General features: G+C 61.3%; 1 protein-coding gene across 6 annotated transcripts in view; it reads left to right on the top strand.

Moving 5' to 3' along the window:
- The first annotated feature begins 1,407 nt into the window (after nucleotides 1-1,407).
- SOX13 (SRY-box transcription factor 13) overlaps nucleotides 1,408-22,825 on the top strand; it is a 36,593-nt gene continuing 15,175 nt past the window's right edge. The window contains exon 1 of one of the 6 annotated variants that reach the window (XM_068660286.1): nucleotides 1,408-1,552. Coding sequence is in view for 2 of the 6 variants with exons in the window: in XM_068660280.1 (XP_068516381.1) it covers nucleotides 20,530-20,897 (368 nt within the window). In the remaining 4 variants the exon portion in view is untranslated. Of the gene's footprint in view, nucleotides 1,553-11,160; nucleotides 11,226-14,860; nucleotides 15,096-16,925; nucleotides 17,185-19,566; nucleotides 20,898-22,825 lie in introns of those variants that run through there. The other 5 variants (XM_068660285.1, XM_068660283.1, XM_068660287.1 and 2 more) reach the window with 5 other exon arrangements.

Here is a 22,825-nt window from a genome sequence, read left to right as displayed (position 1 = left end):
AACTTCAATTTGTGTATCATAATCATGAAATTTAATAAATTCAAGGTGGGAGATAACTTCTTTCCTGAAAGGGAAGGACAGAAATAGGAGTCTTGAGCCGACCCGGTGCAGTTCTGCCATTCCAAGAAGCGATACAGCAGCAGTGTCACAGCAGACGTTCATGGTAAGAAGCCTTTGAGGGGCAGCGTGACACAATTATTTGGCTAAAGCAGCCTGAGCTGTGCGGCCTGCTGCTGGGATAGGGAACTCTTTAAGTTGTGTTCAAGCTGCTGAGCCCTTCCATCACGTAGTAAAGAAGTAACGTGCCCGTGGCGTTTGGGAATGGGAGGCACTGAGTGTCATAGCAGTGGGCACGTAGGGAACAAAACAGCATCTTGTGAGGTCCTCTGCTTTTTATTTCGTCCTCGTTTTGCAGGGTATTTGTGATGCAGTGCTTGTCAAATTTACCTGCCTGCGTCTCCTGTTACAGGCAGATTGCAGCCTCAAGGTTCTTTATCTAAAGTTGCAGGCTCTCCTCGAGGTACTGACTTATTCTTTCCAATTTTATATGGAAAATCCCATGCAGGTACGGGGTTAGGAAGAGGTTATTTAACAGAGGAGCTGTTGCATCACAGTGCTTGGGTCCGGTTTATCCAGGGCCCCTGACAATGAAGTAAGGTTGGCTCAGAGCCTACAAGGCTCTGTTCTGGGGCTTTGTGTGCAGCTGCTTTTTGGGGAGAGTGGGACATTAGGAGAAAGAGCTCGTCCTTATCAGCAGCGCTGCTGCCAACTCCAAATTGTGCACTTCGAGGCTCCGTAATGCCTCCTAGAGCTCCTCTGCTCTCTGATATTATCAAATTAGTGCGAACCAACGTCAATATTGGAGTAGGTTGATGATGGGAGGAAGGAAGTCCAGGCTAATCAGCTCTGAAGCATCTCCTGATAAGGGCCCAAAATAGGCAGTCATTATGTGCCTGGGGAAGCTGCAGAAAAAAAAATAAAATAAATGAGAAGCTCCCCAGCAGGAAGCCACAAAAACTGCAGAAAGCCTGCAGGAGAGTCCGAGCATGTGTGGAGGGCCAGGAGGAAATCCAGCCCCATTGTCTGAGCGAGCGTTGTGGTCGCAGCTTCTGGGCATCAGCAGCCCCCAGATGGGGCACGAAACCAATCCTGGCTTTGCCAGGCTGCCTTCCCGAGAAGCACTTGTCCGTCCTCCTAAAAAAACCACGGGACTGACTCATGGAAATGCTCGCTGATTGCTTTTTTTTCAGCCTGATTTCTTCCAGCTTGCTGAGCGAGGAGCTCCCAACAAACATCTCGGTGCCCGGAGCTGGCTGCACGAGGGAGCCTTGGACAGAAGGGGGTGCTGCGGGCTCGGCCAGCTCGCTGCCCCTCCAGCCAAGTGGCACAAAGCTCGGCAGGAACACCGCGTTCCCCAGCCTCCAGGCGGCTTCGCTGGCTCCCAAACAACCTGGCAGAAAGCTCCGAACCGGGCGGCAGCCGCACGGGGTGCCCTGCTCCTGCGGGGGATGAGGAGGAGCAGAAGGCTCCGTTCAGCCTGAGGAGGAGCAAGGTAGAGTGAAGGCGTGCAGCTGGGCTTTCTGCTGCTCCAAGCCTGTTGCTGTGTTTGTTTTTGCAAGCTGTACTTTTCCCTAGCCTGCTCATTCCTTTCCCTCCCGGGCAGGGGCTGGGGGAGAGGGGTAGACACCACCTCACTCTCCCCTCACCTCTCTCTCAGAGAAATCGAGCTAATTCTTTCTCAAAAAGGGAACGCTCGAGACCGGTTCTCCACTAATGATGGCACAAGGTACGTGACAGAGATCTCCACCACGCGGTGTTCCAGTTGGAGAGCGTTGCCTTACCCGTGGCAGCCAGACGCCAGCCCTCTGGGGTCCAGGTGGGGCTGCTCAGCACTGGCTTTGGGTTTTTCTCAAAGCTGTGAGCATCTTCAGCAGCGTAAATGTTTGAGTCAATGTTTGTGTCTGCTTTCTCTGCCTTGTGGCTTCGGGCTTCTGGGAAAAAAGGCTGCATTTCTTCCCTCTTGCACTTGGGAATTCCTCGCCCTGGCCCAGCCCAGTCCTTTCGTGGGATGCGGCTCCGTGCTTGTGAAACAGCCCCCGAGGAGGGAGGCAGAGTGGTCCCGGCTTTCCAGAGGGCGCAGTGCCTCTGTTCCTCAGTAGGATGCTGTGGTTGGGGGAGTGATTGCCATACCTGCTTGAACCTGCACCTCTGAGGAAAGTCTGGGCTCGTGGAGGCACCAGCAGGTGTTTCTGGGTGCTTTTCCCCGCTCCCAAAAGGTTTTATTGCACTTTTGGTCGTGAATCTGAGGCTTTTTTGTGGATGCGGTGGGCTCAGGCCTGGGCTGGCAGGAGGATCACGGATGGGCCATGTGCTGAGCCCGTGCTGCCTTCAGCATTTTCCATATTTTCAGGCCTGGTAAGTTGTAAAACCACTGAACAGAGATTTCAGAGGGGATTTCTGGCTGTTTTCCCTACAAGGGGACGATCACCTTCCCCCTGTTGTGTTTTGCTTTGATCCCCCAGAGCCTCCTTCCCCCCAAGCCTCGCCGCCTCGTGCTCGGTGCACATTATCTGAGAACTTCTTTCTAGTGCTGGTATGTTTTGAGGATTGTGTGCCTAAAAATAATGGTAGCAAACCGACAACAGGGGAAGGTCAAGGACTCAAACGGCCGAGAAGCTGTCCCCTTAGGGCAGCATCTGAATATGGAAAACGTGTGTGGAGGAGGCAGGAGCTGGGGCAGAGCAGCCTCACGCAGCGCCGTGGTGCTTGCCTCGGTTCCCTGCTTGTTTTTGGTCCGTTTCTGCGTGGGGATGGGATAATTTGGGACCTTTTTCTCTGTTTTTCTCCATGGCTAATAAAACCGGGCTCCTCTTGGCTGAAGCCAGGGCTGGTGTCCATCAAAAGCAGAGCCGCTGCCTGGGGAGAGGGGGTGGCCGTGCAGCCGTTTTGCCCTTTTTTTCCCCCCCCCGAAGCCCTCGTCCGAGGCTTCTCAGCGTACACAATGCCAAGAACTGGCTCCAGCAGGTTTTGTTCGTGGCAGTACCCTCCGTTGGCAGCCCACACACAAGGTGCCCAGCATGGCTGCCCCCCCATCGTGCCTTTTCACATTCATACCCACCAGGGGCATCGTTCCTATTGTTTGCCACGGCTCTTGGAAAAATGAGTCATGGGCATTTTGCCTGCCCTCAGCGGGGAGACTCTGCCACATTAGCAGCAGCAACGCCCGCCCCCCTGCTCCGCTGCCTCGCATACCAGCAGGCCCCTTCGTGCGAGGAGCTGGGCTTTGCCTCCCTGCAGCCCCTCTCTGCTGCTGCTGCCTCTTGCCGGGGCCTCGCTCCCCGCACCCAAGGCTGGAAGGAGCTCGGCTCGAGGTGCTGCAGCCAGCTCCCTCGCCCCGTTCCTGCAGGGGGTCTTCTCCCTGCCTGGAGCTGGAATATTGAAGCCCGAGTTTCCTGCACTTGTTTTTGGGCTCTGCTCCTTCCTCGGCAGCTTATCAGTGCAGATAACGGTGGTTTGGGGCTCCTCCTGCAGCAGGGATGGAGATCTCCCTGCCCAGCCTCGCTCAGGGTGGCGTTTCCCTGCAGGATTTGGGGCAGGGGCATGGTAAAACAAAACCTCCAGCTGCCACGGGGCTGGGGCAGTTTCTTTCACTCCCACACGAGCGTTTATTGCTCACCCTCAGGGTGCCTGGGTCCTATTCTGGATTTTTCCTGTTCCACCCGAGAAGTGCTAAGGGCTCAGCTTTGCAGCAGGGCTCGCCTCCTTGCAAGGACTTCAAACGCAGAGCTTCAAAAGCAGGGCTGAGCTTTCCCACCTGCCCTGCCCTGGCTGCTGCTTTTCAGCTTTTTTTTTTTTTCTTTTTTTTTTTTTTTTCTCCCCCCCCTTATCTGCTATTCTTCAGTCTCTTGTCTGCAAAACAGGAGCAATATCTAATAGTCCCCTGGGGGGCTGGTGGCTGATGGAGTGCTGCGATGTCCTCGGCCGAGTGGAACAGCGCTGCGCTCCGTCCTGCTGGCTCTGCAGCTCTCCTGCTGCCTGGCAATCTGCTCCCCAAACCCAGCCCTTTTCCGGGGACGCTTCCTTGTGCTTGGGTCGGGGGGTACGTGCTCGCAGCAGAGCCGCGGAGCTGCTTCATGTGGTGCTTTTTAACCCGAGCTAGAAGTAAACCAGGACCCGCTGGTGAGGCTTTTGCCATTACAAAGCAGCCAGAGCTCAGCTGCACTTATTTATTTATCTATTTTAATTTTTTTTGTGCGTTATGATGCTCCAAAGCAGAGGGGCGCTCAGCCTTTCACCCAGACCCCTGGGTGCCCCCCAATGTGCCCGCCCATGCTCTGCAGGCACCTGCAGAGCCGCTCTCTGCCCCTCCAGCACCCCCCTCCCTGCAGCCCCAACCTCTCGGAGCCCCCCCCCCCCGCCTCGTGCAGGTGTCGGGGGGACCGAGGGGCAGCGCCAACGGGAGACGGGCTCACGGCGGGTACCGGCATCCGCCCCTTCAAAGGCTTCGTTCTCAGCTGGGGCACGGCGAGCCTGGCGCTGCGCCGCTGCCTCCTCCCCGAGGCAGAGTGTTTTGGAGCCCATTCCTTTATCGTAAATCAACAGCAGAGCTAATATATCGAGGAAGTGAGATAATATCGGAGCCCAAGGTGGGCTCCGAAAGGGGCGCACAAGACACGCGCGGGTCTGGGGGGAGAGGGAAAGGGGGGCTGCTGCGGCAGGAACTCTTTATCTGAGAGGAAACGGCGCCGCTCGAGGGGGAGAGAGCGCCCGCGTGCACCTCTGGGCTTGTGTGAGCGAGGCTCGCCGGGAGCACGAGTGAGCCCCCGGTGCAGGACGGGATTTGCTGCGGTGTCCACAGGGTGCCCGGGCTGGGGACGGTCACCGGCAGCTCCCCGGGGTGGCAATTTTGGGGGATGAGGATCCCCGTAGGAGCCAGGGGTAACCCCAAACCCCCTTCTTCGCTCTCGTGAAGCCAAGCGTGGTCGGCGGGGGCATTACCACAGGCTGAAGCTCCCCTCGAAGCACTCAGCAGCTCGGGGCTGAGCCAGTGGCCACCGCTGCCTGCCCCGCTCTGTCCTGTGCCCCAAACCCCTCAGTGGGATTTGTCCCCCTTAGTTGAGGGGCAGGGGGGGGGTGTCAGGGGCCGGGGGCTGTGCTGGCGGCCGGCAGCACCCAGGTGCATTTGGGCAGTGGGGAAAGATGCTCGGCGGCAGCTGGTCCGAGTGTGGCTCTCGCACATCCTTTTAGCCCCGGGGCACCAGGGCTGCCATCCAAGGAACGGGGGGAGCAGGGGGGAGCGGGATGAGTTGCCCAGCTTTGCGTGGCACCCGGGATTCATTTTACACGGGCAGGAGCCGTGCAAACAGCTCCCGGGCTTGGGGTGCTGCAGGGGAAGGAGCTGGGGCTGCGCCGTCCTTCCCCAAGGTGCCGATGGAGACGTTGGGCTTTGCGGTGGGGCAGCAAAGCACCCTTGGCTCCACGTCCCTGGGGAATTTTGACGTTTAGGGGATGCTGCGAGGAGGCACCGCTCCCCCTCACCCATCTCCTGTGGGTGCAGAGAGACCCCCAAACATTCCCAGGATGGCAGCAGGAACGCAGCGTGTCTGGGGCACCCCAGTCCCCTCGGCAGCTCCGTTAGGGGAGCCTGGTGAATTCCCCTCCTAAATGCTGGGATTGGGATTTTTTTCTTGTTTTTTTTTTTCTTTGCTCCCTGCTCGGCTGGGTGGTCCTGGTGCCCCTGCCCGTGCTGTGCCGTGTCGTGCCCTGGCCTGTGTGGGCACACGCATGCTGCAATGCGCCGTGCCTTTTGGGGAAGGGTGGCGAGGAGGGGGTGGGAAGGAAACATGCCTGCCTCGTTATTTAGTGTCCCACACACGGAGCCTGCCTGGCCCTCGGGAAACCTCCATCCACTGCGCGGCTGGGATCTGCAGCGAAAGCAAACAATGGGATCCCCAGAGACAACAATGCCCCATTGTCCTTTGAAGCCGTAACAATGAGACAATAGACCCCAGTCTGCCTCGCTGGTTCCCAGGCACGCCCCCTGCGCCTCCTCCCGCAGCCCCGATGCCGGCTGGACTCGGGCTCGGGGGCTTGTGCCGTCCCCAAGGACCCGGCGCCCCCCTTCCTATCCTGCACCCACATCTCCCGTCCCTCCCTGCTTTGTGGGGAGAGTCCTGGGGGTCCCGGAGCCTCCCGGTCCTTGCGGGTCGTGCCTGAGAGGAGGAGGAAAGCGGCTTGCAGCAGGCTTTGATCCTCGGGGCTTCGGCAGGCTTGGGGATGGAAAAGTCCCGCTGGGTCACGCAGCCCCAACCCCAGAGAACAACGGGACCTTGTTGTCTCCAGGGATGGCCACTTGTCAGCTCCCTGCTGCTCTCTGAAGGTTTCCTGGTGTGGCCTCGCTGCCTCCTGGGGGAGAAACAACCACCACCCCTGTCCCCAAAACCCTTCTGCAGGCACCCCAAACGCTGCATGGGAGCAGGGACCTAGGGAAGGGGTAGGAGGGGATGGAGGAAATGGGGCGCAGGGATCCCCGCTGTCCTGCAGGGCTCCTTGGGGACCTCAGAGCCACTCCTGGGCACCTCTGCTCTCCTCCTCTGCCTCCCCAAAGGAGCCGGGGCCAGGCCTTCAGCTGCTCCGTGCTCCCCCAAAGCTGTGTGGGGCCACCTGGGAGCAAAGGGCACATCCCCACCCCAAAACAGGCTGCAGCACCCCGGTGCTGGGGGCACAGCGTGCGGGCGAGCGAGGTCCCTGTGTCCACAGCCCTCTGCTGAGAGTGGCGAGTGGTCATGGTCTGCATGGGGCCAATTTGTCTTTTTGCCCCATTTTCCTTTGTCACGGGCACGGCCCAGCCTGGTGGTCCCCAGGAGACCCCCAAAACCTTGCTTTTTCCCCAAGAGCATGGCCAGGCTCCAGCCTGGGCTGCGTGGAGCCTGGCGAGCCCCCTCTCCTCCCGGTTACCTACCGGCAGCCAAGCCCACCTGAATAGGTAATGAAAGGAGGAGAGAAAAGAGCCCCGAGCACATTGTGTTTCCAATGGGCCGGGAACAATTGCTAAATACAAATCACACAGAGAAAAGGGAGAGAGAGAGAGACAAAAGAAAGAACCCCGGCACAAAGGAGAGGAATGAAATGGTAAGTAAAGTCAAACAAAAAGGAGCCGGGGCTGAGACAAAAGAAGGGAACAATATCCCCGAGGCAATAGGCTCCTGAACAATGGGGACAGTGACAGCGGCACAAAGGCACACTGTTTGCAAGTAGACGTTATCTCACACAGCCACTGGCAGGCCTGGCCCTGGCGCTTCTATTTTCAGGGATGCTTTTGTGCGGCGCTGAACAATATTCCTTGCATGGCTGCAGATAGAGAGATGAGGGGGGTTTGGTTCTAATTTTTTTTTTTTTTTTTTTTTTTTTTTTTGCCTTCCCGGTGCCAGCTCTGTAATAAAAACAGGTTGGGCCCTTCGGAGAGCCGGCCGGGGCGAGGGGAAAGCCGGGGCTGAGACGGACGAGGGACGTGGTGAGGGACGTGGTGCTGGAGGAGCATCGCCCGGTGGCCACCGAGTCTGCGTGGTGCCGGCAGCTTTGGCACCCCTGGGAGCCTCGCTGGCACCTCGGGGTGCTCATGTTCAGGGTTTATCCACCCTGAGCTTTTATTTTTTCAGGGCAGAAAGCCTGTCCTCATTGCTTTTGTACCACAGCTCTGAAGGGTTGGACATCGGGTACCTGGTGGCGGGGACGTGGGTGCCACCAAGGCGCTCCCCAGCTCTGCGACCACTTAGGGACACCCAGCAAGGCGATGGCACCGCTTGGGGTGGCGATTTGTGGGGTCACAGCTCTGGAGGAGGGCATATATATCCCATAACACCCAGCCTGGAGCCTGCAGACCCCCAGGAGGAGGTTTGTGCCCGGCGTGGAGCTGTTGGACGGGGCGGGCAGGGGCGAGCGGCCCCCAGCCCCCTGCCAGCTGGCCTGCCGCCCGCTTTCCCCTTCTCTCTCGTGTTCCTTGGCTTGGCAGGCGGCTGCCTTGGTGCTGCCAGAGCTGACGGGGCTGGGGCTGTGCTCTGGGCCCTCTTTGTCTTGCCTCGTGGCTGCGCATCAGGTTGCTGGGCCGCTGCTGTCCTCAGCATCCTCTGCTGGCAGCCGGCAGCAGCGGGCCCCGGGCCAGGGCGGCCCTCGGGCGGCTTCTCCCAGCCCTTTCCAGGGAGTTTGTGGCTTTCCGTGGAGCTGGTGCAGGCCTGGGGCAGTTCTGGCCTGGAAAACCCTTCTGCAGGGCCTTCCAGTTTGTCTCCTGGTGCTGCCTACAACCCAACTGGTGCTACCTGCGGCCTTACTGGTGCTGCCTGGGCCCTACTGGTGCTGCCTGTGGCCTTACTGGTGCTGCCTGCGGCCTTACTGGTGCTGCCTGCAGCTTCACTGGTGCTGCCTGTGGCCCTACTGGTGCTGCCTGCAGCTTCACTGGTGCTGCTCACAACCCTACTGGTGCTACCTGTGGCCTTACTGGTGCTGCCTGGGGCTTTACTGGTGCTTCCTGTGGCCTTACAGGTATACCTGCAGCCTTACTGGTGCTGCCTGCGGCCCTACTGGTGCTGCCTGTGTCCTTACTGGTACAGCAGGGTCCGTTATCAAAGCAGGCAGCCTGCAGCTCTCTGCCCCAGCCGTGTGGGCAGGGAGCGATGTCCCCAAAGCCCCCCGGTGACATCCCACCAGCTCCCAGCACTCTCCCAGCATCGCCTCTCCTTTTCCCTCCGGTCCCGTGCTCGGAAACCCGTCCCTCCTACGCCGCCACAAGCCACGGGGACGTCACCCAGTTACTGTAAGTGGCTGGCGAGGGGAGAGCTCGGGGTGTTGTGAAGGCAGAGGCAAAAAGGGACCTGGTATCGGTGCCGATCTCCCGAGACACCCAGTTGAGCAGGGGGGGGGCTCAGCGCTGACTTGAAAAGCTGCGTGCTGATATCGATCACGTTATCTGAGGGCGCATCCTGTTGCTAACTTGGGCTGCTTCCTCCCCCTAACAGCTGGTGCTGCAGCGAGATGCAGATGCTGGGGACGCAGCGTGCCCGGGGGGGGGGGATGCTGCTGTGTTATTTGGGGGCTGGGGACGCAGGAGCCCCGATTTTTGTTGGCAGCACGAGCGGAGATGCTGCGGCGAGCAGGGTTGCGCTCGGCCGCTTCCTTACCCGGCCCAAGCCCCAGCACCACCACCTCAGCGGGGGGAAAAAAAAAAAAAAAAAAAAACACGAGGGGAAATATTTGGGGCATTAAATCAAAGCGAAGCAAGTGTCGTACACTTGCTCTGAAAGGAAAACGGCTCCCGGGGCCTGACCGCCCGCTATCTGATGCTGCGGTCGCCTTCACGCACGTGCCGTGAGCAGCGCCTCGAGGCAGCGCAGCAGCGGCTGCTCCCCCAAAATTAAAGCCCTGCACCCCTGGGGCTGGGTCAGCACAGCCTGGTCCTTGCAGCCCTGTAGGGACAGCAGCTCCTCTGCTCGTCCTCTGCCTTTGCAGAGCCTCCTCTCCCGAGCCTGGCATCCGAAAACCAGCCCGGGTTCCCCCGATCCAATTTCTCCAAGCCGGAGCTCTTTGCTGCAATTAGCTGGTGTTTAAACCCTCGCTAACCCTTAACATCCTAATAACAATAATAGCGATTAGTAATAATGCTCCACACGTCCCCGCGGTGCCACGCATCTAAAGATTACGCTGGCTAATTAATTAAGCCCGATCCCCCCCTACTTTCCTCGGTGAGGGGAAGAAAAAAAAAATCTCTGAGAGTCTCTTAAGAAAGGACATAAAGGCAGGGAAATCCAGGCACCAAAACAAGACAAATGGGGATTTGAAGACAATCCGGGCCGGGCCCATGTGACCCGAGGAGTGGACGAGGCAGGAGAAAGGATAAAAATGCCAAGCACAGAGCGGGGAGAGAAAACAACCGCCAGCTTAAAAATCCGGGCAGAGAGCAAAGCACCAAGATGAAGGGAGTGACAAAGCATCAAAGGGACGAGAAACCAAAGGCGTCGGAACAAAGGACAAGCTGGAACAAAGGACCAAAGAGGGGAGAACAAAAGCACTAAATAGAAAACAAAGGCAGGGGGGACAAGAAAAGCCCCTCTGTCGGGCTGCGCCGGAGGGTCCCGGCCGGTGGCCGGTGGGTGGCACGGGCGGTGCCGCGCTCCCCGGTGGAGCCGGGCTGGCGGAGGGCGCCGGAGCCTGGGAGCAGCGGCCCCGGGAGCCCGGCTCTGCCTTTGAACCCCAGCTGATGGGCTCGGCCCCCAGCGCTGCGCTCCCGGGTGGCGAAGGGAGCCTGGGGACGTGGCTGTGCTGCCACGCTGCCCCCCGGCCTCCTCCCTGCCCGCTGGGTGGTCCGGGCATCCCCTGCCGCTCCCCTTGTCGCTCTGCAGGGCAGCCTGCTTGGCATCAGCACCCCTTTCTTCTCCTCCTTCAGCCCCCACCAGCTCCATCTGGAGCCCCCTGCCCCATTTGTAGCCCCCTGCCCCATCCGCATCCCCAGCCCCGGGCACGGCATCGCCTGGAGGTGCTGCAGGCCTTGGCCGCCTGCTCCCCAGACCCCCGCGGGGGTCCAGCAGTGCCAGCGGGCAGCAGGGACCTTGCACGAGGCTGCCAGGAAGCCTGTGTCCTCCCCACCCCATGCCTTTCCCCTAGGAGAGGAGCTGTGAGCCGGGGCTGCGTGTGTGGCTAGCCATAGCCACGGGGCCAGCCTGCTGGGCTGTGCTCCGGGGGGGACAATTCTGGGCACCTGGGTTTAAAACAGAGGCATTCAGGTTGGGAGGAGAGCCCCAGAGGTGTGCTGCTTGGCTTGCTGTCCCCATCGAATTTTTGGGGCTGAAAGTCCCCAGCAGGGTTCTGGGTACTCGTGGGGTGGGCTGTGATGGTTTTGGAAGAGAGAGAACCACCGGTGAGTGCCAGGGGCTGCCCAAAAACCAAGCCCTGGAGGTGTTCCCGCTCCAGCCCCGTGCTCAGTCTGTGCTCCAGCACCTGCCCTGGCCATGCACCTTCCCCGAGAGCTGCTGGTGGCTGCTCCTCTCCGCACCTGGTTGGGGAAACGCTGCCAAAACTCCCCCGTGGTTTGTGGCTGCGGTGGGAGGGGAGGGGGCCGGGGCAGGGCGAGACCCGGGGTTTTCACCAGCACAGCCAGCAAATGCAGCGTCGTGTGCGTGCCTGCCACGAGGGAGCCTTCCCTTTGGGGTTCTGCCGTCCCTGAACGTCCTGCCCAGGTATTTCTGCTCTGCGCCAGCCGGGCTCCAACTGCGCCTGCAGCCCCTTCCCACCCCCAGCTCTGTTTTCCTGCAGCATCACAATTTGCTCTATTTTACTTTGTGTTATTTTTTATTTTATTTTTTTTTTCGTGTGAGCTCTCTCTGAGCAGTGGCGGAGGACTGGGCTGCTCTCCCCGCAGAGCCATCCCGGAGCATCTTGGATTTATTACGCCCAGATTAGAGGCTGTTAGCTGCGGGCGGACCGGGCTCCCTGCAGCAGCAGGGCACCGCCAGCGCCGCGCGGGAAGGCAGCACGGGGCGCCCGGCTGCTGGGAGCACCTTGGAAATGGCAAGGAAAAATCGTGGTGTTTGGGTGGAAATAATTGGTAGGGTGATTCCCGGAGCACACCCACCACCCTGCTTGGAGCTGGGGGCTTGGGGCTTCTTTTCATGGTGATTTTTTCCCCCGTGGCCCAGCTCTGTTCCCATCCTGAGCTCCAAAACCAGGGTCTGTGGGCTGGAAACGAGGCCTCTGCGCAGGAGGCAGGTGCAGGGGGTAGCACAAAGATGGTCCAAGGCCACCATGTGCGGGTATCCCCTATTTTGGAGAGGATGGGGAGCAGGAGGGAACAGGGAGCTGTTGAATTCCCCCGGTTTGAAATCTGTCGGTGCTGGGAGGAGACCGAGGAGCTCCCTTGGAGGCGGCGGGTGCCGACGGGCAGGGACGGAGCACCCTTGGTGTGCCACATCCCCCCCCGGGCCACGGGACGGAGAAGCCGTGGGGTGAAGCGAGGACAGCCCCGGAGCCGCCGCCGAGTTTGCAGCGAGTTTGAGCTCCTCCGTTCGCATTGTCATATCAGCTCGGGCTTTAATGGGCTGCAGATGTGCGTCTGTCTGCCTGCCTGTGTGTGCGCGCACCCCCACGACGCCGGACCACAACGCGTGCGCGTCCCCGAGGCTCGCTCCCAACCCGCTCTGGTGGCACGGCACAGCTGGGGCTGCGGTGCTGGCCCTGCAGGAGCGCTCCCACCCCCTGGCCGGCCACTCGCTGGGCATGCAAGGGACTTTTTTGGGGTGGCCGGGTCCGGAGCTGGCCAAGCGCTGCGGTGGTGTTTTGCTCTCCGTCTTTCCTACATTGCCACAGGAGGAGCGTGGGGTGGGGGAGCCGCGGGGCAGCTCGTGGGGGCGATGCTTTGCCCCCGGTTTAGCGCTGGTTTTGCAGCTTTCCCAGGCTGGTGAGGAGCGGAGCACATGCCCGTTTGCAAACAATGGGCCCGCTTCCGCGCAGGAAGCAAGGTCGGATTTGTTCTCCCTGCTTTGCCCCCTCCGGCCAGTTCTGAAGGGGCCAAGCCATTGTCTGAACCATTTCCATGACTCAGTCAACAGCATCCTGCGATCTGGAGGCCGGGACTCGCAGCCAGCACAAAGCAGGAGGCATTGCTCCTGCGGCCAGGGGCCCCGCGGGCTGCACCGAGGGCTTGGGGGGGCTTGGGAAAAGGAAGGCGAGCGCTGGCCGTGCCTTTCCCCTCCGTGCCCCCTGCGCCGGCGGCAGCGGGATCTTTGCCCCCGCCAGCTTTCCTGGTCCCCCCACCCATTGTCCCAGCTTCCTTCTGCTGAGGAAAGCAGAAAGCTGGGGGAGGAACCGCTGGGGAGCAGCCCTGGGGGCTTGCCCGGGTGCTGCCAGGTAGGGAGAGGTGGAGCAGGAGCCAAGGGAGCCCGCTGAAGGGATGGGGACCATCCCTGCACCATCCTGACACCTCGTACCAATGGTCATGGAGATGCTCTGTGGGGTCTGGGGATGCTCCGTGGGGCCTGGGGATGCTCTGTGGGGTCTGGGGGTGCCACATGGGGTCCGAGGAAGCCCCACGGTGCCTGGGGGTGCCCTGCACCATCCTGGGGATGCTCCTGGAGAGGAGATGATACAGGTGGAGGTGGCGTGGCTCAAAGGAGATGTGAGAAGGAGAGGAGCCAGGGTCCCTGCGTGCAGAGGTGCTGCCCCCCCCCCCCAGCTAGCTGGTTGGGCCCCCACTTCCCAGCACCCATCCGGGGGTGATGCCAAACCCAGGGGACCACCGCGTGGTTGGCACCGGTGGCAGTGGCCAGGCACCGGGCAGGGGAGCCACCGAGCCACCAGGGCCACCACGGCCACCAGTGGGCAGGAAAGGAAAGTGAAAGTCCGTGGCTGCTGCTCCGGCCTGGCTGTTGCCATGGCGACCCGAACAAAGCCTCGGCTCCCTCTTTTTGGCTCAGTTTTTTGGTCCTCGGCCCCTTTGTTAATTGTTTCCCCGGCCAGTTCGGGGGATGCGCCTCCCTCCGCCCCCGGAGCGGCTCCTGGGGGCCCTGCAGGGTGGCCGGGGCTGGTTGTCCCAGCGGGGTGGGCAGGGGGCTTCTGAGGGGCTGGGGGGGGGACAGATAGCGGGGGGGGGGGGGGGGCACTTCTGCATCCTGCCCTGCTGCAGGTTTGCTGCACGGCTCTCCAGGTCTCAGTTTTGCCATCTGTGAAATGGGAGCGTGTTGGAGAGCTGCAGAGCCGACCACCCGCCCAAATCTGCTCCCAAATCCGCTGGGCTTTGGGCTTTGTCCTCTTGGGGGGGGGGGATGCCAGGGGGGAAATTCTCCCCGATAACTTCTTGCCTCGCTCTTCCTTCTGTGCTCTCCCCACAGTGGGTGTCCTGCTTGGCTAGGGGCTCGGCACCGTGGCTCCGCTCATTTCTTTGTGACGGTCACTGCAGAGGTTTCCCAGGGGAAGGAGTAGGGTCGGGTGCCCAAACCCCTCCCGAAGACCCATTTTTATGGTTAGTGCGAGGCTGCTGGGAGCGCCGGGCTGCTGCAGCTGCACGGGGAGCAGACGGAAGTCCCCGGAGCCCGAGCTGTTGTCTTGTGCTCCTGGGCCGGGCTGCAAACAAAGCCGGGGAAAAAGAAATTCCCATGGAGGAGAGCGACGGTGCGGGGGGGAGGAAACGGCTCCGAGTCAATGGGAATGTTCCCTGTTGGCAAAACGTAAACAGTTCCCCTCCGATGTTGACATAAGACTCTACAGATTTCGGCCCCTGTTTGGCAACACGTGTGCGCCCCGGCGAGCCCCTCGCCCTCCAGCTCGGGTTCGGTGAGGTTCCCGGAGCACCAGGCACGGCCACGGGGGTCCTGCAGGGTCCCGTCCCCCTCCTGCCTTCCCACACCATCCTTTTGGCTCTCCCCTCCTGCCTCCCGTGCCCTCTGCAGGTTTCCTCTTAGGAATGAAACCCCCAAAGGTCCCCAAAAGGCTCGGAGCAGGGTGGCACCCAGCGGGAGCTGCGGGTGCCGGGGTACGGGGAGGGGATGTCCCCGCTGGGAACGGGGACACGGGGGGACAAACGGAGCCCCCGCTTTGTCCAGCCTCTGTCGCTGTGCGTGGGGGCTGTGGGAGCTCCAGTGCGGGTGGGACGTGGGGTACGGGGGTGTCTGGGGGTGTCTGGGGGGTCTCAGCCCCCCACTCATCTCCCCGCCTTCCCCAGGACCCCAGGCTGGGGCTGCCGGCGGTGTCACGCGTGGGTCCCCCCACGGGCCAGGGGGTCCCAAGGGGAGGGGACGGGGCAGAGGGGCCGCCCCGGAGCCGGCTGCTGGCTGGCTGGGCTGCTGGCCCTCCTCCTCTTCCTCCTCCTCCTCCATCCCTCCTCCTCCTCCTCCTCCTCCTCCTCCTCGCTCCCTCTCTCCGCCCGGCGCCGGGGCAGCTCCCAGCGGAGGCGCCGGGGACATGGAGCGGAGCTGAGCCGTGCGCGGCGGCACCGGGGCCAGCACCAGCACCGGAGCCAGCACCAAAACCGGCACCAAACCGGCACCGACCCCAAAACCGACACCGGCACCGGCAGCGGCGGGGACCCGGGCGCAGCGCTGCAGCGCGGCGGAGCCGTGAGTGCAGCCGGGGCAGGGGCAGGGGGCGCAGCCCCGGGGTGGGGGGGACGCACACAGGGGCACGGTCCCGGGGCGCTGGGCACCGTCCCGAGTCGTGGTCCCCGGTCCCTGTTGGGTTGGGTTGGGGGGGACACCGCCTGGCAGGACCCCCCCACCCCTCCTCCTCCTCCACCACAACTCCCTGATTTTTTTAAGCAGAAGGGAAATAAGGAAAAGGGGGCTCCGGGGATTTCCCCCTCCCCGCTGCCAAGTTCGGGGGCCGCAAACTCCCCTCGCAGAGCCGTGCGGGGGCGAGGGGGGAGCTCGGCGGGGAAGGGGTTAAACCACGGAAACCCCTTCCCCCCCCCCCCCCCCCGGGCACGGGGCTGGCAGGCAAGGGGTTAACCCCTGGGCATCCCCCCCCCCCGTGCTCGGTGTCACCCATCTGAAGCCCCCTCCCCAGGACCCCCCCATCCCACCCTGCTGGGAAGCTTTCCCCTCCGGTTCCCCAGCGGGACGTGTCCCCACGTCCCCATGTCCCTGGGCGCACAGCTCCCATCCCCGCTGCCCCCTGCTTTTTGGGGGGGTACAGCCCCCCCACAAGACATGGCACTGGGTTTGGGGAGGGGGTCAGCACCCAGCTGGGCACGGACAGACGGACACCGGACAGGCGGACACCGCGCACCCAGCTACAGGCAGGGCCCAGCACCGTGCCCCCAAAGGTCCTGCAGGGTTTGGGGGTTTGGGGCTGCTCAAAAGGCGTCGGTGACACGGCAGCACCAAGGGGGTGCAGGTTTGGGGGTGTCCCGTCCCCCCCCCCCTTGTTCTGCAAGGGGATGGACGCGATGCTGCTGCGGTGCCGGAGGGGAGCGGGGATTTTGGCCATGTGGCACCATCGCTCCGGCCTCCCCTGCGTCCCTATGGCACTGTCGGGGAAGAATTAGGAGTCCGGGCAGGAAAACTTGCCGGTGGTACCGCACAAGGGTGGGTGTCGGTCCTACAAAGTGCCTCGACAAACCGCAGCAGCAGCAGCAGTGCCCCGCTGGGGAGCGGGGTGAGCGCCGCGGCGCGCCGCTGGCTGGGACCCCACGGAGGCTGAAGCTTGGCACCGAAATTGTGTCCTCCCCGAGAGCTGTGTCAGGTCCTGTCCGCACACCGGAGCAGCGTTTTGGGGCTGTTCCGGGGAGATTTGGGTTGTTGGGGGCTGAGGGAGAGGAGCTGGTGTGGGCTGGGGGGTGCTGCAGCTGCTGGGGTGGTGGAGAGGGCTGGGAAAGGGCTGCGGGGGTTTTGGGGTTTTCACCCCAATCTGGGGTAACCCCTCGGCTCGGGTAGCACCTGCGGCGGGACACGGCCCCTGTGTGGGGTCGGGGGAGTTAAACTTGGGCAAAGTTAGCGGTGGAAGAGACAAACAGAGAGGTGCATCCCCCGGGGAGCCGTAAATGAGCGGTTTTCATACGAAATGCGCAAATAAATGCAAAGCTTTGCTTCTTTCCACCTCAGCCTAATGATTTCCAGTATTTTATGCAGGGTTTCTTTGCCAGAGAGGGATGCTACCCAGGAAAAATTACAGACCGTGGCTGCGTATTGTTCAAGTCTCGGTTACATCTTGTGAGGTACCTTCAGCACGGAAAACACTTGACTTCCAAAGCAAATCTGGAGTAATAGATTTTAGGAGTGAAAAAGGACCATTAGCTCAGCTAATGTGATTTTCTCCATAGCACAGACCAGATAATATCACTCAGTTACTCTTCTATTGAGCCAATAACTCGCGTTTGTAATTCATGCAATTTCCTTTTAGTTCAATTTAATTTTGTGCAGAATCCATTCTGTTGACACTGATACAGTATATTTATTTATTTTATATTTTTTTTTATTTTTTTTGAAAGCCTGCGATTTCAGAGGCTTTGTGTTAAAAATAGCTGCTGTCCTTTGACAAACGTGGGCAGGCTAAAGGCAATTTTCGAAATCGGCTGCGAGCGACGCGTTCGCAGCAGCATCCAGCTCCCTTCTCGCTGCCCCCGGCTGCAGAGCGGGCGCTGGGCTCCCCCCTGGCATCACTTCTGGCCTCATGTGCAGGAGGAGAAGTCCCTGCCGAGCAGCGAAATAGGTAGGAGAGGAGATCAGAAACTTTTACAGATTTATTATCCCTCGCTAAATGTATTTTCTGGAGGAAGGTGCTTTGGGTTTGAACTGCTGGGCACGGTTTTCCTCTCCGAAGCAAAGCGCTGTCATTCCTCTTACCTCCAGCATGCCTGCTCTCTGCTTGCTTATTTTTTTTTTTTTACCCTTTCCAAATTGGAGCACCCAAATCTTCCTCTGGACAGCCCTGGGAGCAAAGTTTGTTCCGGCCAGGGGCTGGGGGAGGCGAGATGTCCTGGGGCGAATAGCTGGGCTTTTTGTCTCCCTGCCCAAATGTCCGGGGAGCTGTGCCCTGGCACGCGAGTCGGAGCGAGGATGGGGCAGATCGTAAACTTGTTATTTGCTGGAGGGGATTTAATCCATCCACGGGACGCAGAGGAAGGGCTCTGCGCTCAGTGCGAGGCACCCAGCCGCAGCAGCACGGTAAATCTAGCCTCTCAGTGGGTTTATTTTTGTATTTGTTACTTGCTGGGGGGCTCCTGGGGCGCACACCCGAGCCTGCAGCTCTCACTGCCCTTTGCCTTCCTGGAACTCAGCCTCGCTGGGGCCAGGCACCGCCACCGAGGCTGCAAAGAGGTCGGGGATGGGGGGCTCTGGGAGCTGGCAGCGCGCTGCAGGGCACATTTTGCACCCCCAAGGTGAGCGCATTGGGGCGATGCAGGGCTCGGAGCCCCCACGGCTGCAGGTGGGCTGGCGAGGGCAGGGACACGGGGCCGGGCTGCGTCCCGTGGACGAAGCATCCTCGGGGCTGCGGGATTTGAAGTTTGCTGGCGAGCTTGTGGGGTGGCTCGGGGCGTCCCCACAACGAGGGTGGTCTGCAGGGTGTGGGACCTGCGCTGTGCCGTGGGTGCCGGGTCACCCGAGCTGGCCCCGTCTCGTCTCCGCCATCCCTCCTGTTCTCTGCCTTGGGACTGAACCGAGCAACCTTGGAAGGGTTTTTGGGGCTGTTCTCGGCCACCCTCAGGGCTCTGTCCCTGCAAACCACAGGGACCTGAGGGCTTGGGGACCGGTGGCCCGTGGCCGCCTGCTGTCCCGCGTGAGCCCGGCTTTGTGTGGCCGCTGCGAAGCCGCGCTCCGGCTTGCTCCAGCTCCATCCCATTGTAAGCCCAGCGCGGTTTTGTGTCGGGCCGGCTTTGTGTGTGCTCGGGTGAGTGCAGAAAGCAGCCGGGCTTTTATTTTTTATCACCGGAGGGCCACCCTTCAGCAGGCACAGCAGCGGCGGCCGATGGTGCGGGCGCGCTGTCAGCGCGGCTCCGCTCTCTGCTTTTACGCCCTGAAAGTTCTCAGCCGGGCTAATAAAACGCGTCGTGTTTATTTTTCCTTTTTTAAAAATAATAATAATAATTGGGAAAAAAAAAAAAACAAAAATCCACTCACGGGCAGGGCAGTTGCTCCCTACAGCTCTGGACAACGCCGTGGAGGAAGCCCGCTGGCCTCTTTTGTTCTCCTCTGGTGCGGCCGTGCTGCTGAGCGTAGCATCGCTACAAGCTGCGAACTATTGATGAAAGATGTTTGTTTCGTTTTCCCTCTGCTAGAAAACACCCACGGGCCGAAGCTGCCCGGTTTTGTGCGTCTGACAGCAGCTGGGGCTGGCCGAGGGGCTGGCGGGGGACTTGTGCTCGCCGGAGACGCGGTGGCCCCGGGGTCGGGCGGTCCCCGCTTGGGGGTCCGTGGAGGCAGCGCCGCGCTGTCCCGAGCTCTGCTTGTTTATTTTTCACCAGCTTTGGAGGTTTGGGTTTCGTTGTGCTGCGGGGAGGAAGACTTGGGATGCTTAAAAAGTTTTACGTGATGCATCCCCAGTTTCCACCCGGTTTAAGCCCAGTAAAAAGCAGACGAAAGGGAAATAAATTAGGGCGGCTTGTGACAGTCCTGCTGGGGAAAATCTCGGTGCCTTTACCCCGTCCTGTGCCTTTTGGAGACTGTCTTCAGGAGCCAAATCTGGCCGTGCCCCATACCCCCAGAGCTCCTCGGCGCGAGAAACGCGTGGGTTCGTCCAGCGCTGCTGCCTCCAGCAGGAGAAAAGTTGGCGGGGCCAAAGGCATCGACTTTGGGAACATTTTCTGTGGCTTGGAAGCCCTCCCCGCCTCCCTCCCACTCCGCCGCGCCGTCCCCACCTGCTCCAGGACCATATGTCCCAAGCTGGAAGCTCTCCAGCCCCGAAACAAGGGCCTTTGGTCTGCCCAGTCCCACCAGTTTGGCACCGGTGGGGGAGAGGAGAGGCTGAGGAGGTGCAGGGGGCACCTCTGGCTGGCGTCGGAGATGCCCCAGCTGCTCGGAAAGGGCAGTAAAAAAAATAAAAATAAATGAGCAGGGGAGGCTTGGAGGGGAGCAGGGCACGGGGACGCTGCCAAAACTGCCCTGTCCCCTTCGCCTCCAAGCCCCGCACCAGCACCTTGCACCCGGGACAGGTTTGCAGCCGCTTTTAGCTAAAAATGTGTCGGTTTTGAGGGAGAAAGCCGCTGCTGCGGGCGTTACGCTGCCCTCCCCGCCGCCTCGTCCCGCTCCCTTTGCCCTGCTCCCCTTCCCCTGAAGAATGCCGCCCGGGAGATGGCTCCGAAATGTTTGAAATTCTGCCTCGCCATAATTTAATGCTCCATTACCAGCCAGGCCCGCTGCAGGCATGTGACCGTTATAAAAGATGCAGCCTGGTGGCTGCAGAGCCCGGGCAGCCTCCCCCCCCCCCCCCCCCCCGGTTGCCTTATCAGAGAAAAAACGAGATAAGGGGCTCATCATTAGGGCAGCCCCGTGCGCACTCAGTGGTCCCGGCCAAAATCTGGCCTCGTTCAGGGAAACAGCAGAAAAAAGCAGAAAAAGCAGAAAAAAAAAAAAACAGAAAATAAAGCAGAGGTAGGTGGTGGCGGTGCGCTGGGTTGCAGTGGGCACGCAGAGCCCGGGCTGCTGCTGGGCTCCACGCTCAGCCCCTGCTGTGCCAGGGACACGTCCCCGGTCCTGGGCACCCCCTGTCCCTCCTGGCGTTGTCCCACGGCTGGTGGGGGCTTTGTCCCCGCTGTCCCCTGCGGGGTGAGCATGAGAGCAGCAGGGGTGGCAGCACTGGTCCTTAATGCTGGGCTGCATGGGGCTGGAGAGGAGAAAAAGTGCGGAGAGGAGAGAAAAGGGGACAGGACAGGACAGGACAGGACAGGACAGGACAGGACCATGGGCTGAAAAACATCTGGGAAGGCGCCGGGCGCACAGCTCGTCCCCAGCATCCTGAGGTCTCCAGAAATTGGGGACGGGGCAGGGCTGGGACAAATCCCACAGGGCAGGGTGACGGTGGTGACGGTGGCTAGGGGATGGAGCTGGTGGCTATGGGATGGAGCGGGTCCGGTGTGAGCTGGGCAGGGGGGAGCCACCTCCTGCAGCCCCTCTCCACCTGCCAGGAGCTGCTGGAGCCGGGTTTAGGGAATTTAGCGAGGCCCTGCCCCGGCCCAGGGCGGCAGCCGCCTGCCCGCCCGTCGGGGAACTGGTCGGGGAATGCCAGAGCCCGGCTTATCTTTTGTCTGGAACAATAGAGGGCTCGGCCCTATTGTTCTACCTTGCACGCCCAGCCGGAAAGCCAGTCCCCTGGGGCAGGGGCTGCACAGGAGCTGCCTCTGGGGCTGCTCGGCGTGGGGGGTTTTGCTGGCACGGACACGGACACGGACACGGCCATGGACATCGCCATCCCCACGGGCTCGCCAGGTGAATTCCCCAGTGGCTGAAGGAGTTTTCCTGCTCAGTTTTCTCCCCGTGCTCCAGGCTCTGGGGAGGGGATGCCCGGAGCTGGAGGGGTGGCGTGAGGGTGGCCCCCCAGGGGACCCAGCCGTAGCTGCGTGGGCTGCAGCAGGGCAGTGTTTGCCCCTCTCTCTCCGAGGCTCCTGGGCTGCGATTTGGGTGTCTGGCTGCAATCCCTGCAATATTTGGCCTTCCCATGCCCAGCGGCAGCGCTCTCAGCTCCAGCTGGCAGCGCTAAAAACCCCCTCCCCACACCACGCTCAGCCTCTTTTTGCTGCCTGAGCTGCACCCCCTGCAAAAAAAAAACAGTGTGTGAGTGTGCACGGAGCAAATGTGGGCTCCCAGCCCCGCTAAGCCGTGCAGGAGCCAGCCGGGACGAGGCACGTGGAGCCAGGGGTTGCCAAAAAACCCCTTGCAGGCTGGGGGACCCGAGGGGAATTGGGGACACGGCAAGGCGCAGGGGGGACAGGTGCCAGCGGGGCTGCACGGCCACAAAGAGCCCCTTGTGGGCTGTGGGACACGGGGGTGGCGGGGGGCAATCGGACACCCCCTCGCCACAGGGCAGAGCCGCCTGCTGCTCGCCGGAGAGTCTCTGCTCTCCCCTTCGCCGTGTTTTTTTTTTGTGTTGTTGTGCGCTGAAAATAATCCTGGCGGGGCAGGGAGGGCTCGTCCCCAAATCTCTCTGCCGTGACCAGGATTTCGTGGGCTTTATCTCCTCCGGGGAGAAGGGTGAGGCGTGAACCCGGCTGGGTGGGGTGGTCTCGGTTTGTGGGGTGGTGGCTGCTGGAGCCCTTTAGCCGGTGCCTTCCCCTCACCGCCCCGGCAGCTCGCTCGTCTCCCTGCTGGTTGTGGAGCTCTGCAGGCTCAGAAGCGATGAGCTGGGACCGGGAGCTGCCCCGGTGTTAATTTTGGGGATGGTTTAACCCATGCCAGAAAAGCTTCCAAAAAAAAAAAAAAGTGCTTGGGGTGGGTGAGCGGGGAGGGAAGGAGGCGGTAGAAATGCGAGGCTGGGAGGCATCGGCCAGATCCCTGCACCCCGGCAGAGGTTTCATGGAGGTGTGAGCCGAGTCCCCATCCCCATCCCTGTCCCCATCCCTCCGGGCTTCCCTGCCCGCCTTGATGACACTTTGCAAGCTGGGGACAGCCCTAGTGCTCTGCCAGGTCTGCCCCATGAGCTGTCCCCTTCTCTTCCCCAGCGCCGTGCTCGGGGTGAGCTCTCTGGGCACGGGGGATGCTGCACGGCCCCTCTGCAGAGGACCCCAGCAGCTGCAGCAGGACGGGGGCGAGCTGAAGCAATGGTAACAGCGTTTTTGGGGCACGAACCAGCCCTTCTGATTTCTCTCTTGCACTGAGCCCCCATGTCGTGAGCCCCGTTGCTGCTGCTGGAGGCACCCGGAGCAGCGTGGGGACGAGCTCCCCGCCGAGTCCTTACCACGGGGGCCTGAATCCACCCCGTAAATCAGAGGAACAGCATCCAAGCGACCCTGGCTGCTGCTAATAAGGGAGAAAAGCCGGGCCGAAAGCATTTTCCTCGGGGGTCTTCATCCTGACCCGGCCAGCCGTGACTGCTGAGCTCCGAACCACGGCGGGGTCGGGGCTTGGGTCGCCGACAGCGAGGGTGCGATGGTTTGGGGGGGTCCCTGGGCACAGCCTGGCCATGGCACCGACAGCTCCTGTCACGCCGGGAAAAATCTGTTGTCTAAATGTCAAAACGGCCCCAGCAGCTGGGAGGTGGTGGCAGCCCCTGTCCCGAGCCCGGGCAGCAGCTGGGGAGGGCGAGGTGGCCTCGGTGGCCAAGGGAGCCAGCACGGCTCGGGCTCAGGGACCCGTTTGCTGCAGTTACAAAGCCACAGAAGGTGAAACTGAAGGTTTCCGGCTCGCTGCAGGCTGCTGGG

Source organism: Anas acuta, chromosome 24, assembly GCF_963932015.1.
Source record: "Anas acuta chromosome 24, bAnaAcu1.1, whole genome shotgun sequence".
NCBI lineage: Eukaryota > Metazoa > Chordata > Aves > Anseriformes > Anatidae > Anas > Anas acuta.
The sequence above is the reverse complement of the archived record's forward strand: the minus strand, read 5'-3'. Positions and strand labels throughout refer to the sequence as shown.